The sequence below is a fragment of the Eretmochelys imbricata genome, chromosome 4 (assembly GCF_965152235.1).
Source record: "Eretmochelys imbricata isolate rEreImb1 chromosome 4, rEreImb1.hap1, whole genome shotgun sequence".
NCBI lineage: Eukaryota > Metazoa > Chordata > Testudines > Cheloniidae > Eretmochelys > Eretmochelys imbricata.
In genome coordinates, this window is record NC_135575.1 from 120,208,005 (window position 1) to 120,227,131 (window position 19,127).

General features: G+C 41.5%; 1 protein-coding gene across 1 annotated transcript in view; it reads right to left on the reverse strand.

Annotated features, from left to right (window-relative positions):
• Positions 1 to 3,260: 3,260 nt before the first annotated feature.
• Positions 3,261 to 19,127, reverse strand: part of C4H4orf50 (chromosome 4 C4orf50 homolog) — an 84,247-nt gene continuing 68,380 nt past the window's right edge. Inside the window, 3 exon segments of the mRNA XM_077815864.1 lie at positions 3,261 to 3,602; positions 6,215 to 6,268; positions 9,440 to 9,570. Coding sequence (XP_077671990.1) covers positions 3,333 to 3,602; positions 6,215 to 6,268; positions 9,440 to 9,570 — 455 coding nt within the window. The 3' untranslated portion in view covers positions 3,261 to 3,332.

Genomic DNA, 19,127 nt, shown 5'->3' on the forward strand with positions numbered 1-19,127 from the left:
ATAATAATGGGAGAATGAAAAAGCAGGCAGTCACAATATTCTAAGATGACTACAGTTCTAAACCAAACAATTGGAACAAAGGGCTTGAAGGAATATTAGGTGGCACAGAGGGTAAGAGCATTAGCATTAGAGATGAGATTAATAAGTAAACATGAATTTGTTGTCTCACTTTATCCACATTACCAAACCAGCAGCCAGGTCAGTATGATAGTCCTTTCTTACTCACACGCTGGGCTAGTGGGGATGCTGCAGGTCAGCACTGAGGTGCATTGTCAGAACTATGCTGTCAGGGATCATGGGTCTTGAATGTGGGTCCTCAGACTGCAGCCACCATCCGTCAGCATACTTGTAGCAGCAGGAGTGTGGGCTAGTGGACCCTAGCTCACCAGAGGGACTGCCTATGAAGCTCCTGATTGGAAGAGATATCCATCTTCTCTGGTTGGCTCATTTTAAGCCAGAAAGAAGGCACAGGAAGTTGTCTCAGAAACTAGGGGAATCCCTGACTGGCTGCTATATTGGACCTGTCCCATCCTGTTCCAAATATCTACTTATAATCCCCCACCCATGGCAACAGACGTTGACTCCAATCTTTGGCTTGACTTCTGACTCCATCTCTGACCCCTGGCTTGACTCTTGACTCTGGTTCTGCTACATTTGCCTCTTGGACCAGATTCTGTGCTCCACTTAGGACTAAATCAAGAATTGCCTCTTCTCTTGTGGGTTCCAGGACTAGCTGCTCTAAGAAACAGTTAAATATGGTGTCAAGAAACTTTATCTCTGCATCCTGTCCTGAGGTGACATGTACCCAGTCAATATGGGGATAGCTGAAATGCCCCATTATTATTGACTTGTCTATTTTTGTAGCCTCTTTAATCTCTGGAGCACTTCACAGTCACCATCACTATGCTGGTCAGGTGGTTGGTAATGTATCCCTACTGCTATATTCTGATTATTCAAACATGGAATTTCTATCAGATTCTATGGTAGTTTGGATCATTTAAGATTAGTACTATATATAGTTGTTCTCTCTATATATTGTACACCTTTGAAAGCTTTGAGCTTCACCATCTTTGAAAGCTTCAAATACTAAACCAAAAATGGTAAGCAGCTAAAATATTGTGAGTGACTTTAATGCTAATAGGTATAAAGGACTGATAGCACAGGCGAGAGGCAAGCAGAGTGCAAAATTTCTGCCTATGTTATGGATTGGGACATAGGTAGTCAGACCTAGTGTTCATAGTTTGGTTGAAACTATAGTAAAGAACAGAATTATGAGACACATAGATGAACACAGTTTGTTGGGGAAGAGTCAACATGGCTTTGTAAATGGAAATCGTGCCTCTCCAATCTTTCAGAATTCTTTAAGGGGGTCAAACACACACGTGGACAAGGGGGATCCAGTGGATACAGTGTACTTGGACTTTCAGAAGGCCTTTGACAAGGTCCCTCATCAAAGGTTCTTCAACAAAGTAGGCAGTCATGGGATAAGAGGGAAGGTCCTCCTACACCTGGCCTGGCGCGGGCTGGGGTCCTGCCGATCTGCCCGGCCCAGTGCAGTCAGGGCCAGTGTCACACTGGCATGACACGGCTGGGACCAGAGTCCCTCTGGCCCGTGGGGCTAGGATCCCGCCAGTCCACCCGACCCACCACATCAGGGGTTGGTGTCCCATACTATTAGGACCAAGAAAGGGACCTTGTAAAGAATGTTCATGCCTTAATCATACTGAACTCTGTAAAACTTGCCTTTATGCCTCAATATAGTGTCATGCATTCATAAAAAGTCATAATTCATTATATAGTCTTTTAAGCTAACACACCTCTCATGATTATCTTATATTTATGTGAAGCCCTGAAGTGTGTACTGCGTTCACACAACAGCACACTCACACTTTGCCTCCATTTTCATTCTGGGATGTATATAATGCAGAATCATTCAGGGAATGGAGGAAAATCTGAACAAGATAAGCTGCTTATTGTCTCAAATCGTGTCATGTGAAGGATTCACAACAAAACCCCGTCCCAACCCCAGATTTCAACATCTAGGAATTAAAGGCAAGACATTCTTGGGGAGGGGCTCTGACTCCTCAGTTTACTGACCTCGTGATTTGGGTGAACCTGAGTTTTTGGATGTTTGGGGTATGTGTTTCTGTAGCCTTGAGCTGGAACACCAACAACAAACACGCACTAGCAAAGTTTGGATTCAGGTCCAAATCCAGATCCAAACTCTGCAACCTACTAACACCCTAACCACAAGGCCAACCTTAATCTCCTCTCTGCACAAAATGTACTATGGTTTTACTTACATTATTCCTCAGTGAGATAGAAATCTTGTGCATCTTTTACTTACAGTGTCTCCCAAAATACTTAAACTTTTAGTTCCTTATATTTCTAATCCATGCGACCTTGAACATTAATGGTTTTAATTCCTCTAACTGTGCTTTCCCATAGCTGAATACCTTTGTACAGATCCTTACTAATAAACCCTCTCTAGGATATAGTGAATTCAATCTGCTCACAGTCACTGATCCAAGATACCCCTTAATGCCACACTACAGATCATCTACTCCTTATTGGTCAATACCAGAGCTGAACCAGTCTTACTTTTAAGTCAGTCGGACAATTTTACCCCCCAAAGTTCGGAGGGACAAGAAGCAGATACCCACAATCCCAGTTTTCCTCATCATTAAATTAACTCCAGCACAGACATGCCAAACCCACGAAAAAAATGCAGAAATTGGGCTTGTTTTTGGTTTAATTGGCTTGTGAGTTGCTTGTTAGCTAGTTTTGGGATTGTAGCTTATTGCTTCTTTTTTTTATCAGCTCCTAGCAAGCAGGTATATGGGGGGGGCAAGTAGGGCAAGGGGCAAGTGGGGACAAGGCGGGGAGAGAGTGAGGGTTGCACAGCGGGCCCACCACAGTCCCAGACTGCACGCTGGGGGGAATCTAGTCACATAGAGTGTTGGGGTTCTGAGGGATTGGATGGTTTTGGCCTTGTTTTCAAATGGGGTTAGCTTGATTTTTGGCTTATTGTGAAAGTCTGGGTGCTTATTTACTGCATGAAAGTTGGCAACTGTGCTCCAGCAGCACCTCCATCTACAGTTACATTATGAATTTCCTTTTCTAAGACAATGAAACTCTAACGTGTGCATGCAAGGTACATATTAATGAACAGCCATCATATGTTTCACCAAAAAGGCAGCAGAAAAAAAGCTTTTCATTTCTGTAGAACTACTTTGATGTACAGTGTATTACTGATAACTCACAGGTTCTTTGGTATTACAAGTGCCTACTGATTAGAACACAAACATGCATAAGTTGTAAACAGGTGTTTGTCATGAGGACAGTAAAATGTATTCAGTCAAAAATGACCAGAGGATAAGACTTTCCATTGATAACACAGATGCAGTTTCTGCTACCTAATGGGAGCTGGCACCAGGCTTTTGGTCTTCGGGGTAAACACTAAAGGCAAATGATGAAGCTTCCTTTTTTGTTAAAGGACAACTAAATCGAACATTCATCTTCTCAGATACCAAACCAGAAGAACCAACAGTCTGAACGCTGATTTGAAACGGCACAGAAAGATCCAGATTTTCTAAAATAGTCTGAAATGAGAGGAGATCTCCATTTTAAAATGAGTTGAAGTCACACATTAGAGCAATACTACTATTCACATAGAACTTTATGTAACACATATTAGGCCAATTTTCCACTGGTACAAATGGGCACAAGCTCCTTTGATTTCAATGGAGTTTTGCCTTTTTACATTGCAAAGAATTTGGCCCAGTGTGTGTGCACATGTGCCTGTGTAAAATAAGGAGTACATCAATGGGGACAGGGTGAAATGGTATAAAGGTTTTATCAGCATAAGTTTGGGATGTTCACATTACTCATGAGTGTGAAAACCACTCATGAGTAATGCAGGTCATCCCAAGAAAGCCTTTGCACCATCCCCACCCCCCTGTTCACATATTCTGTATATGTCACATCTTACATAAGAAAACATTTTACACGATTTAGAAAGATTTTAAACTATCTTCTTCTCATCTTCCCCTTTTGTGGGGAGGGCAAAGCACCTATTGGCTACCTGGGTGCATATGTGGGCCCCTTGAACCCAGCTGTAAAGGGCTCAGAGGGAGTCATAAAACCCTTTAAAAGAGCACTAAAAAAGCTTTTCCATTCATAAAAATGTCACTGTTGTCAAGTCTGTGATCTCAGTCCCTTCCAGGGCTAGAAACAGTACAGGGTCACACAGGGAAGCTGGGAATCTCCCCTTTTCCAGAGGTAGAGAGAAACAAAATTCTGGACTTCAAGCTTGATATTTTTATGTCTAGAATATCCATTGCTGGTCCAGGCCCATCTTGCCCATCCTAGGCCTCGGGTAGGGATAATTTGCATGTGTGGGGCAGGAGAATGCCACATGTTGGGGAAGGGGCAGGAGAAAAATATTTCTCTAGTAGGTTTTTTTTTTTAATTTTATTTTGTTTTGTTTTTAATGGCAGCTGTTTGAAGTTGCTCAGTGGTCTGGAATGTTGAAATAAGTCTTCAGAGTAGAGTGCAGGCAAGGCAGTCAAAGGTGCACAATAAATTAATTTCTCCTATGTCTCTGCAAGTTAGCACATCTTTCCTCTACCTAATGCATATTACCTACACATATATGGTATATACACAAACAGGAAGACCGAGAAAAACTAATCCACATAATCAGTTCTGTTAAAAGAATTTCCAATTGATTGACTACACTTGGAGTTCATTACAAAACATGTTTAAAAGACCAAATAACCAAATGTTCCAATTTATTGTCTAAAGACAAAGCAGTACAATACAGAAAGGAAAGCATTAATACCATGCTAATCCTTCTGAGAATGCTTTTTTTCTCACAGCATGTAGTTCATCTTACATAGAAGGTGTGCTTCAAAATATGTCCCTCAAACCACTTATATTTATAGCACAGTTGCTTATAAGTTTGAAAGCAATTTATACATCACTTAAGGTCCAACCCATGAGTTTGTACCAGTTCCTTAACTTGTTCTGTTCCTTTCCTTATCTCTGTTTTGGATATTACACTTGAAACCAGTTGCCCCTGAAGGTACATATACTCGGACACAGAACAGATGTATCTTGCCTTTGACAGACTTTATATTTGCTAATGCCAAAAGCTACACTGAGCTTTGCAAAGTATATATATCTCTTGATGCATGTGAACAAAGTGAACAGAGTTGTGGGAAAGATATATCATTCAGTTAACATAACTGACTACATGCTGGGCATAATACAATATTAATATCGTATGCCCTACAGCTAGCATATATCTATTGGCTAACGGTCACTTAAGAAAAAGCATACTATTTAATTTTTAAAGGCAATGTGTTCACCACAACACACAAGGATACTAAATACACAGTAAGCACATATTTATTTATAAATTTCATACTGAGTCAAAGACAACTAAGATGTCTGGAAAGAGAGAGATGTGTATGAAAAGCATGGCTGAATGTTCCATGATATTACGTGAAACAAATTACTTGACTCACATGTTCAGTTAATTCTGTTGCCTAACATGATAGCACTGGTCTCTGTATACTTTCAGTAATAACTGGAAATGATACTACGAAATTGCTGCCAACAGTTGACTCGGAATGAGATTTGGCATTAAAGCCCAATGATTGATGCTGAAAAGACTAACCAGGAATCATGCTGGGTGGAAGGAAGCCGACTCGTTCTCACCTGGGATTATGAAAAGCCACAACGCATCTGATGGCAGATTTTCAAGAGGTGATAGGAGAGAAGCACACAAACCCCAGGTGGAATTAATGTGTGCTTGATGATGCGCATCATCTATGATGTCCTAGGAACTGACCTTATGATGTCTCGCAACTCATAAGCAACCCAGTAGACTGGGTAAAACAAGCAATCATATCCTCAAAAGAATTTTAGGCAAATGATTTAGGAGATATATATGTAATACCAGGTACAATGATCTTGTTTCAGGTTCCTGCTCTTCACTCTAACACAAAATCCAGTGATTATTTCTATTAGTTATATTGCTGCAAAAGGATGATGCTAAGCAGCACTACCTTCAAAAATTACCCTGTAATCAAGGAAATAATATCCCCTCCCCCATCACTGCATGGCCTATGAAATTATTCAGCTCAATGGTTTCTCCAAATTAAATACTGATAACAAATAATATCTTTCTACAAAAAACTCTGCTTACCTTCGTGCATGCTGAACTCATAACAGATTTACGAAATTCCCCATCTGTATATATCTGTAGTGTAATATAAAGTTCAGTTAAAGGTTAACGAGAAAATAAATAGCTTGTTTAAATTACCTAATTTAGGTTGTGGAGGCTATTTGGAAATTTACCTACTATAGCTATGAATTTTTAGGTGCTTATTCAATAGTGATTTACATTTTACGACATTTCATTTAGGGTGATTTGATTAAGTGGGATTAAGAGGCACATACCCTTGTTCTGGTTTTCTGCCAATGATTTCACAGGAGCTCTATGACGCTGGCAATGTGGAGAGTGTTCTCGTGGGTAACTGCCATTGACACTAGTCTGTGAAAGAGTAACTTGTGTGCCAAAAAACTCCAGCCTTTAAACATATTGGGCCAGATCCTAAAGCACTTGCACCATTTTTACTCCGAGTCAGATTTTAATGAAGTTAGGCACTTAACCTTCTTAGGCAATTTTGAAAATACTAGGCACCTGCCTGCATCTTTAGTCACCTAAATACCTTTGCAAATCTGATCCTCAGTTCCTATTCAAGCAAACACCAACTGAAACCAGTGGCTAAGGGCTTGTTTATAATGCCCTGTAGTTCAGATTAGGAGGCTGTGAATTGCAGTGCACACTGTGCACAAACTGCCCAATGTGGTTTCTGCTGGTGCGAATTCAAAAGTTCCTAGTTCGCGTTAACAGAGTCCTGTTTGGAAGAGTACTACATTAAGGAGAACTAGGTACATTTTAGTTCACTCCAGCAGTGTACACAAACATCAGTTAGAGCGCAGAGAATTTGCTGCACTCTGCAATTCACACCTCCATAGGCTGCACTGCAGCGCAGGGTAGACGTAGCCTAAGTAAGGACCACAAACCAGGTTCTGCCACACTTATGCATCACAAGCAGTAATTGCTTTCAATGGGACTATTCAAAGAGTAAGGGACTATTTAGCAGAAGATGGTGCTGAGCAAGGGTTTCAGGGTTTGGAGCATTGTTTTGCACTTGCCAGAGTTCCCACAGGAGTACCACAGTGCAAAGACCTTACACAAAAAAATCTCGTTGCTTTTTTTTTCAAAATTTCCAAAGTCTAATACATACACAGTAGTAAAGTGGGAAATGTAAATAGCATTCCAAAACTACTGCCCTAAAGTTATGACACATGTAAGGTACAATTTAAGGCAGTTTCAAGTAAAGCACACACACATATAAAAATATATACCTGTGTCTGCCATAAGCCTGCAAACTATATACTTTGAAGACTGCACCTGCTCCTAGTGAAATCAAGAGGAGTTTTACCATTGTCTTTAATAAGACATGTTCAAGTCCTTGGTTAGGAGATTGCAATCACATGCCTTTAAAAATTCATCAGCCAGCTCAGCCTATATATACACATGAATTCAGGTGCAGGCATGAATAAAAGAAATGTGTGATAACTTATTGCTCTCACAGAAACTACAATAAGGGAGATGGGAAGGCAGGGACAGCATCTCTTTAAAAATTGATTAGCATATAACTGATGTAGGAGAATTATTAATATTATACCATTTTGACTACAGCAAATGGGAACAAAATATACCATACATCCACAGGTCTTAAATGCATTAGTCATTGGTACAACTGGGATGTTATATATTATACAATCACAAATTGACAATGAAATAGGGTTTCCAAAAGTCACTTCAAAGGGGAACTGTTCATAGCTTTTTAAAGAAAAAGGATACACACTTATACCAATTAGAATAATTGGATAATAGTTAATTGAGTTTATTCTTGCCAGGTTACAGTTGAACGTCTTTTTTTTTCAAATGATGGCAAATATAATGAAATATTCTTATAATATAATGAAATTATATTCACCCCTTATTCTGGACATGTAACTCACATTAATTTTACATGCTGTTATTGAGGTAGCATGTTATATTGCAGAACATCATATGTTATTGACAACCTTGTATATCCTGGCAACCATGGCAAATGAAATATTTTTCTTATTGCATTAGCATATTTTATATTTCTGATTAGAGCCATTTTCTCCCTAGAATTATGAAGGGGAAAACTACTTGCTATCTTTCTTCTCCTGAAATGAGCTGGAGAGAGAGGCAAAATGTATCATACAAGTGGCAATTCAGCATCCAGGGAAAACCAAAGAACTGGAGCGTGAAGACTGAAGTACCCTGTTCCCCTGAGAAGTATCTGCCGTCCAGGCCTGGAGAAGCCTGCACTGTACTGCTGACCTGCTCTGCAGAGATATAAAGGATTTCTATCTTCAGGGCTATCAATCTGGCACCTTGTACAAGAATTAAATTCACTTAACAATAAAGTAAAATCAATTTCCCTCATTATTATCGGCCAAATTATGATGCTTTTACTCATGTTGAGTAGTCCTTCACTTCTCAAATAGCCCTATTAAAAGGATGATCCAGTGGTTAGGGCACTAACTTAGGAGACCCAGGTTCAATTCCCTCATCTGCTATAGATTTACTATGTGATTAAGACAAGTCACTAAGTATACTTGTCTGTACCTCAGTTACCCATTTCTAAAATGGGGATAATAGCACTGCCCCACCTCACAGGGGTGTTACGGGGGTAAATACATTAAAGATTGTGAGGCAGTAATGGGAGCTATAAAAATACCTACAATAGACCTGAAATATTCAGCAAACCCAATGTAAGTGTAGCAGAATCAGGCTCCATTAATGTATCTGCGAAGTGCAGACAATGAGCTTTTCACAAGCATTGCAGAAGATACAAAATGAAGAATTTGAAACCTAAACTTCTGCAATTAATAATGACCCCTCGCTATTTCTAGGTTCATTAAATGGGAATTTTAAGTTTAGTTAGACCCTTGAAAAAGAAATACTCTTAAATGACATTTTAAAATGTTATGATATTTAAGCAATATCAAGACTAATACAGAAGCACATATTATTTCTACTTGGTTTTTTTCTAAATTAAATTCAGTACCTTTTGTGTCAATAGTCTTTGAACACAAGTATAAGATCTGCCTTTGTAATAAAACATGACTTTATGGATTTTACTGAGTATTTACAATCAAAGTGCTGTACTGGGTAGCATCCAAATATTAACACTTTGAGTATTTGAAATAAAAAAATTATGCATGTGACAAAAACTACTCACGAATATTAAATAAATGTTTCCTATTTATCATGGCATAAAGAATTTTATGTAGTGTTTTACTTTGTATTTAAACTTACCCTGTATCCTGTAATGAAAGTTCCATTACTACATCCTAATTCATCTACTACCGGTCTCTCCCAGCCAATCATCATGCTGCTTTTTCCCACTGCTTTAATAATATAGACCAAACCAACTGGAGCAGGAGATCCTAGAGAGAGAAAAAACATAAAAGTAATGCAGCAAGAAGTTTCAGTCCAACAGCTTTTTAAACCACTGACATAGCATGGTCCTAACAGCGGTAAGCTACCTTTTTCTCTCTAGCAACAACCAGGGACAGGGTTTCACGTGCACACCTTCAATAGTACAAATTATAGAGGGTATATGGAAACTGACATTTTATGTCTGTCCCTCCTCTTATTCCAAAAATAACATATTCTTAACAACAAAGTTCAAATGGGCTTGCAGACCTGACAAAATAAAAGGGAGGTGAACCAGTTGCTCTCAATGGGGCATTATAAATAAAATGGAACTGACTGAGTCTAAAATGTTGTTATGAACACATGTTGTAATGCAGTGTTGGTCCCAGGATATTAGACAGACAAGGTGGGCGAGGTATTGGACCAATTTCTGTTGGTGAGAGAAACAAGCTTTTGAGCTGGCACAGAGCTCTTCTTCAAGTCTGGGAAACATACTCAATGTTACAGCTAATTAAAAGATGAAACAGATTGTTTAGCATAAATAGTTAACACATATTTTAAGGGACCATTCAAGGTGCAGTGGCCAGGTAACAGCCCTCTAATCATAGGGAGGAAAGAAAGGTGGGGGGGGGAAGGGGACGCGGAGGCAGCTAGGGGCAACTGCTATGAGCAAATGAAATTTCATGGTCAGATCATGACAGACCCAGCCCTTCTTGGCAACCACTCTAAGTCTGGAATTTCAGTAAGCTCTTGACACCACGCAGAATGGCCAATATGGTTTAAATTGTTATAGGCCCAAATTGTGGCCTCCTCATAGCCTAGACAATGCCACTCTCCCGCACTGTTAAACACTTTTCACAATTCTGTTCCATTCCTGTACCATCAACCTTATTGAAAAACGTGCAGTTGAGTAGAAAGGAGCAGTTGGTACTTTGAGCCCATTCTTACTTTCCTTATGCACACAAAATACCCACTAATATTAAGCAGGAGCTGGTCCTTTGCTGCTTTTCACTTGGTTAGAGAGGGAAGGGAGTTAATCTTTATAGCCCCAATTCAGCAAAGCATTTCAAGCAAATGCTTAACTTTAAGCAAGTGAGTAAATTCATCCCTAGTCAGAAAAGCTCTCAAGTTGCATTGTAAACTTAAGCACATGCTTAAGAGTTTTGATGAACTGGGACCTATGTTTTTATTATCACCATTTGCTTAGTTTTTTATAATTAATTAGTAGTAGAAGTATCACTATAATTTCCCTTCTTATTTCTCCATCTCAGGCAATCAGAAAAGCGTTGTTGTTTATCTTTGTTCCTAATTATAGCCAATAACTACCTTTCCACATTAAAAGCTACATAGTCTGTCATCATTTGGATCAAACTGTTGAGTCATGCATGCTCCATTTGATTTCTTCAGTGAAGAATGGTTAAAGGAGACTCCTATTTAACAGTCACGCAGTAGAAATATCAAGGAGAAAAGCAAGATGAAATTGTAGAATATACAGCAAACACGATAATGTCTGAGAAAGAGAGCTGACAAATCCTCAGTGCATTAACTGGAAGAAGTGACACTTTTTATCAGAGAAGGCCGATCCTGCACCTATAATAATGAATGACAGAACTCCTCTGTGCTTGCGTAAGAGCAAAAGCAGGACTTAAAAACATAGTTGCACTTAACCCACAAAGGCCTAATTTAGGACAGATAACAGAGAAGGGCAGATGAGATCATAGTGAACACTGAAGCTAGAAGCCCATATTTGAACTCTGAGGAACTGAAAAAGAGGGTACTCTGTGCCTGGTTTTACCTTTGACTCTGAAATTCACTTCCCCATTAGTGTGAAATTGAATCTGAGTCAATGACCTTCAGGGCTAGTTTTAAGGCCTATCTAATCACTCAGGCCTAGAACCTTGGCATCTGTTCTGGGCTGCTTTGCCCTGAAACGGCACAGAGCAGCTGGAGAGCTCTCCAAAAGAGGTAACTGAGGAGTCCCATGACACAGAGGAATCCTAAGTGATATAAAGTAGGCATAGCCTGTGGCAAATGGAGGTCAGCTGGCAGAGAGAAGCAGGCCCAGTCAGAACCGTAAAGAGTAGTTCTTCAATCCCCCATTTACTGTTGTCTTCCCCCTCACCCTTCATCTATCATTGTCTATGATTTATCTAGCAAACTGTAAGGCCCTTGAGGCCAGGAACTTATCTTTTCACAAGGTTCACACCTCCCAAATACAGAAGAGTTTGGTTGTGAGCTGGAATTTAGCCTTTTTAAATTTAAGAAGGGACAGGGGACAAAAAACTGGCCATTAAACTAGTGCCTGAAATTCTGACTGAAGATGATTTTGGGGCATCATTCTGGGTGCCTAAAAACATGCATTGACCGTAAACAGCAGGCACCAAATTCAGTGTTCTGGTTGAGGCCATTTTGAAAATTTGGTCAAAGATGCCAACAGTTAACACGACCTACCTTTGTTGACTGCTAGACAGAACCAGGAATATATTCTATGTGTACAAGTGGAATGCTGTTTATTTGTGAAAGAAATTTAGTATAAGAAGGGCTTCAGGAAACATAAGAGTATTCTTCTAAAATGTATCTTGCCAGTTTCCAGGCAAGAAATTTTTTTAAATGGCTATTTGCAGTCCCCAGATACCTCTAGTATACACCAGCTGAATACTTAAAGGATGCAACTGCCTGGGTAAGCATAAATCAAGCTCTGAGGAAATGATTCGTAAAACTGCAGCATCAGTCGCCTGAATGCTGTCACCATCAATCTACCCAAAGCATAACCTTGGTACTTCCATAGATGTTGGCCTATTGAGTGAGCTCAGCTCCTTAGGTTGACTGCACTGCCTGAGTATTGATGTCTTTATTACATTTCACCTTTCTCTATTTTCATGGTATAAATTAAATAGAAAGAGTCTGTACATTTGTGTGAATTATGACTCCAGGGCAGTGACACCAGTATTCCCATCCAGGACCAACTATGAGATCATGCTTTTTATTGCATGTTCTGTTTGCACAAACAATTGGAGTTCGTTCACTTTTGGAATAAGTGAAGAATGGTCTGGATCCTCAGGTGCACCCAGTAAGTGCTGAGCACAGCTAAGAAAGAAAAATGCAAAGGAGCTATTCACAATTCCCTGATCCGAGGGCAATTTTGGGTATGTCTACAGAGCAGTTGATTTAATTAATTGTGGTGTAGATGTTCGGGCTCTGGCTGGAGCTCAGGCTCTAGGAGCCTGTGAGGGGGAAGGGTCCCAGAGTTCAGGCTGCAGCCCGAGCTCAAATGTCTACACCGCAATTAAACAGCCTCTTAGTCCATATCCCACAAGCCCAACTCAGCTGGCATGGGACAGCTGCGGGTGTCTAACTGCAGTGTAGACATACCCTTTCTGCTGGCCCATACCCAGCATAGTTAAGGAACCATTATATTGACAGGAATTGCTGGAGCACAGTGTACCATATCCATTCCCGCTTCTGTTCTTGGTATGTCCCCACTTAGTGCAGCTTTCTAGTCCTTCTGTGCCGTTCTGGTGGCAGAGGGGGCCAAAACAAGTGCCAAGATCATGGCTCATAATATCTAGAAGGGGGCCCCTATGAAAAGATCATCTTGACCACTTGATTAACTGGTGCATATGAAGCTGAACACAGAAGTAAATTAGTGTAATATAATTTATTGTCTCTCCCTCTAGTTATTATAAATTAGTCCTGCTTTCTACTAAGGGCTCTGTAGAAGTGGAAAAAGAGCTCCGACTTTTGCATTTCTTGTTAGCTCCTGTTGTTTCTCTACTTAGCTAACCTGTGTCTGTATGATGGAAAGGGTTTATCAATCCATCTAAGCACTCACCCTCACTCTTGGCTAGTGGCTTGTTCCTTTATGCTGTCACTCTCTTGTCATTATTCCTTGCGAGCCACAAATAGTACAGTCAGGTATAAAAAGTTACTGTACTATGGTAAAATTTAGGTCCAATCAAATGCAACTGTAGGTTAAAACGCATATATAAAAAATAAAATCTTCCTTAACCTAATTTTACAATTCATTGAGCTGATGGCCTTCCTCTGTTGTTGGACATCCCCAATCCTAAAATAAAGAAGATGGGAGAAAATATCATGATAAATCACTCACACTCCCCTTTCCTTTGGGGGAAAAAGTCCTTCTGGAATTTCTCTTAGCCATTCCCATCAGCAAAATCTCCTAGACTGTATATATAAAGCTAAATTTACAAAGGGCATGGCCAGACTTACTGAGATAGGGAAGGGATTTATTGTTCTGTTCCGAAGTCTGTCTGGAAGGATTTGTCTGATTTTTAAAACCCTGGAAGTTGGTACATAACAAATAATAATGATTTACACTTATATGGTGCTTTTTTATCCAAGTATCTCAAAGCTTTTTGCAAATCCTAAGCGTCAAAGCACTTCTCTAGGACTAAAAGATTGCCTATCATTTTGCAGTTCTGTACTATGTCATAGAGATGTTAAGTGCCTTACTCAAGATCCTACACCAAGTAAAGGAAAGCCAATAATAGAACGGAAGAGTTTTGATTCTCAGTCCCATGCTACACCACACCCTCCTCCTGAGATTTAGATGTGCTGGGTTTTTCTTCCCCTTTCCAGAGGCATAGTGGCTATTCCTTATTTCATACCATTGTTTTCTTGAGTCCTGATAAGTGTTGTTGCCTTCGCTGGCTAACAGGGTATTATCACTTAACCTCACTGAAATCAGCTATTGATTGATCAATGCATGGCAGTTGAATGGAACAAGGTCAGCATATTCCTTCTCTTATCTTGCACCTTTCACAATAGTATCTAGAATGATATGGATGGTGCAGCTATGATGCGGAGTTCAGCTGGAAGAGTGAAAACACAGTATCTCTGCGTATTGTTTACATCATCTGTGCCACAAATATCAAAGGTTTCAGAGTAACAGTTGTGTTAGTCTGTATTTGCAAAAAGAAAAGGAGTACTTGTGGCACCTTAGAGACTAACCAATTTATTTGAGCATATGCATCCGATGAAGTGAGCTGTAGCTCACAAAAGCTTATGCTCAAATAAATTGGTTAGTCTCTAAGGTGCCACAAGTACTCCTTTTCTTTTTACAAATATCAAAATTAAGTATATGTTTAAGTCAACCCCTCTAAGCTCCCCACATGCTGCAACCAAACCCTTGCACATACAGATCACCATGATATTCTTAAGAGCACCGTACGGTTTAAAGTGTAGATTTCAAAATCAGTTATTGGGTCTGCTTTTAGGATCTGCCCCATGCTTTGCAATGCAGCAGCATATCCAGGAGTTTCTTTCCATCCTTAACATGTGTGAATGCTGAATTGCCAGCAAAAGATGCTACACAATAAAGATCTAAGGAAATTTTTCTCTCAAATCTTGTTTCAGCTCCATCACTCTTGATTATTGGTGAGGGCCAAGTTATTCACAATGCCTCTGTGAACCAGTTACTCCTGGGGGAATTCTGCACCACTGCACATGTGCAGAATTTATGTCCCCCGCAGATTTATTTGCTTCCCCATAGAAAAATGACTGACAGGGAAGCAAAGGGAAGCCATAAGAGCGGCCATGCAACCCTCCCTAGACATATGTTTCGAGGGCCCAGGAGAGCTGGCAGAGAGATAAATTACTGTGGGGCAGGAGGAGGGACTGGGGAAGACCTGGTTGGTGGCTCCTACCCTGCACCGGGCTCAGCGGCTAGTCCCAGCTGGGCTGGGGAGAACAGGACTTCCTTTTCCCTTGCACAGCATCTGGGGTCAGGTCAGACTCACCCCCAGATTTCTCCCCCAGCTTAAGAAAGCTCTGCAAACTCCCCCCCTTGCTTCCTGCACCCATCACTCCTCAGCTGCAGGGGGAGGGATCCCTGTACAGGGAGCTGCTCCTCCATTCATCCAACCTCTGTGCATCCAGATCCCCTGTTACCCAGACTCTCCTGCCAAGCCTCACCCCGCTGCACTCAGAACCCCCAATGAGCCCCACTCACCCTGCATCAGCAAGACAAGCCACCTGCACACAGATCTCCACTCCACTGAGCCCCAACCAGCTGCATCTGGACCCCCTCACTGAGCCCCCACACCCATACCCCCCTGCCAAGCTCTATACTACCCACACCCAGACCCCCCATCCCTGCTGAGCCCCAACCACCTTCACCTGGATACCCCTGCAGAGTCCCATTACCGTTGCACCCAGAAGCCCCCAACAAGCCTCTGTGCATCCAGACCCGCCCTGCACCTGGATCCCCCACTGAGCCACCTGCACCCAGATTGCCCCACACAGAACCCTCTCAACCCACACCTGGATCCTCCCTCACTAAGATCCTGCTGTGCTGAGCCTGCCTGCCCACACCTGATGCACCTGGCACAGCGGGGCAGGACCCAGGGGTGTTTCTGGGGCAGGCCCAGTCCTCGCACTTTGTCAGGGTTGGGTGCAGCCTAATCGTTGAGTCCATGTCCCGGGAGCAGCTGCACAGTGATTTCCCACCTCTGTGCAGCCAGTGGCCTGTGCTCTCTAGTGCCACGCAGAACCCTCCACATTTATTTGACAAATAAAATTTGCAGAATTTTAAAATATTGTGCGCAGAATCTATTATTATTTTGGGGGGCGGGGCAGAATTTTTTATTTTTTTGGTACAGAATAACCAGCAGATGCAGGGAGGGGAGGCAAGGAATATAGGAACATCACTTCTGCAGTGTCATTACCAACTTCCCCTGCAAAAGCCTCTCTGCAGGACTTAGGTTCAGTTATACGGAAAGCTGGAAGCTGGGGGATGGCATCCTAACCCACCGGGATTTCTCACCTAGATAATAAATTCTGTCTGGACTGTGGAACCTCTCTGACAGGTGTTCCAGAAGCCATCACTGGGGAAGGAACCCACCGGAGCACAAGCTCAACAGAAAGCGTGTTCCTGGTATGTTGTCCGACAGGCAGGATAGGTGGCAGCACAGGTGCACAGTGTGGGTGTTCCCAACCTCTGGCAGATCTAGACATATTCAGCTCCTCTCCTTTTTTGGTGTGTGTGGGGTGAACCCAGCCTTCATGCCCATAAAACAAGGTGAATGACACTGTGAGTGCAAACTTGAAGACTTCTTTCCTCATAGAAGGAGTGATATGTCACTGAAACAGTACAGGACGGTGCGTTCTCTAGTCCTTTGTGCTATTGGAGACACTGGTTCTCTCAAAGTAAATGGCGAGGAAGTAGAAGAAATTTAATCATGATGCTACTTCCTTATCTAACCCATTAAGTGCTTAGATTGTAAGGTGATGGGTGCTATAGAAAACTCTTAGACAGGTCAAACTGTCATACACCATTGCAAACAGCAAAAGCCTGGTCTAGACAAAAGCTCCAAAGAGCACACAAATAGGCACAGAGGATCTTGGAAAGGAAAGAAAATTAGGAGATTTACAATAATCTTATTTAAACACAAAGTGCCACCCCATCTGCAACAGGGATCAAATGACAGTTTACTATGAACAGAATAATCAAATATTAATTCTGTTTGCTTTCTGTCTCAGTTAAAGCTACTTTTAGAGAGAAAAAAAGAAAGAACTTCATAGCTGTCCAAAAGTAATATGCTGGTAACAAACATCAGCTCTCTTTCTTTCTTTCAAAAATGGAAAGCGTTATCCTGCTGAATTTTAACAACATAGTCTAGATCATTAATCAAATATGTGTGTTCTTTACATGGGTTTTTCATTATACAACTATATGGCTGGAAATCAAACACACTGAATGAGAATCCCCTGCCTAGACAACATCTGTTCCTTTCTTTTGACCATCTTCTTTCAAGGCGTTCTTCCGTAGCTAGGGCCAGTTGAGTCCTTGTCCGTTGAGTCCTTGCATATATGCCTCCCATTGCTATGTCCATACTGCATAATCTCTTCTGTTTACCTAAAGAATAGTTTTTTTAGATCATGTCTGAATATTGCAGAGGGACAAAGAGTTTGATGATTCTCAGACAGAAAGTTTCGGGGGGCAGAAGAATCTAAACAGTGAGATGCAAAAAATCTCAGGAGAATATAGAGAGGCTACAAACAAACATGTAAAAAACCCATTTGTTCTAACATTTATGCAATATTTGCTTTTTAAAATGTGCAAATAGTCTATCTATAAGGGAAGCCAAAACAGAATATTTCTGGACATTAAAAGGGGCACATTGGTCCTTATCCAAAACCAAACTGATAGCATTATCCCAAAACACTTACCAAGGGAACACACACTATATTATAGAGTACACTACATAAATATCTGAAATAACTGTCACTTGATGTCTCAGTGTAAAATTTTCTCACCAGTGAAAATGACGGTATGAGAGCAGCTCAGGTATGTTTCTCCAAAGCATCTGCTACTACAGTTCCTGTCATAAATACAACTACCACAATACATGTAAGAGCCTCACTGCAAAACACACATTCCCTGGATGAGCAGGGGATTCACTGGAAAATTAACAATGTTACAGTTTCAAGAGCACTAACAATGCATTATCGATATGGTGGATGGAATGGAACCCCGGATCACTAAATGTTTGCCTCACCAGCCCCCCACGTTCACATATTCTGCCTTCTAACCACCCTGCCTTCTGGGACTCGTTTATCTTCCTCCTCCAAGCACCTCTCAGACTCCCAGTTGGATCATTCCTCTCAGTTTGTCTCCCCTTATCGGCTCCAAAAACAGTCTCTGGACTTCTCACTTCTGCGCTGGGCCTCCTCATACTGCCAAGCCTAAACCTCTAGAATCTCTCTCTAATGTATCCGCAGTTATGTTCCCTACCACTGGAATTCCTACCTAGATTTTCTTCGTTCGCCACAGGCTTCTTATGTGAAATCTAGACTGTGGTGGGTTGCACTCACCTTTGAGAGTGCCCCCCGGGGTCTGGGCATGGTGTTGCCATTCTCTTCAGCTCACAGCACCCCATACAGCTTTCAGCCTACCTCCGAGGATCTTCTGTGGCTCAGCCCTCTGGCTGGGTCACACAGTTCAACCACCTTCCAGGGAACAACTAACTCAAACAGAATAAGCTCCTGGCCCTTCAAATAATTTAATTAGCAGGGTTCCTCCTGCAATGATTGTGGCCATCAGTAGGCCCTAACCTAGCCTCTTTGGCTGTGGCCTAGGAAGCATCTCTCTTCACTCCATGGGCCCCAGTCAAGCACTGCCTTGCTATCAGCAGACAGCTCCTTTTATTTTGGCCTGCAGGGCTTTGATTGGCTATTCCTGAGCCCCAGCCCTTCTAGTTGCTGGAGGACCAGATGTCAATGATTCCCAAAATGGCTTCTCCCAAGATGCTTTTCTAGGCAAGCCTGAAGATCTAAAAGTACTTGCTGTTCTTTTCCTCTCAGAAATCTGTTTCCTGGGGCAGGGTATAGCAAAGCAGTGGGACCTCCAGCAGCGGGTCATGAAGACCTGGAACACCCTGTCCTGTAGATTATAACATTGTTCTTTGTAGGAGACACTCAAACAGTCTTATGTGGGACTCAGGCCAGAACTCCATCCAAGGAGGAGTCCAAAAGCACTGAGAAAGTGATTCTCACAGCTTCTGAAGAGGGTGTGGGGTACATTTTGTTCCATTGCACTTTGGGGAAA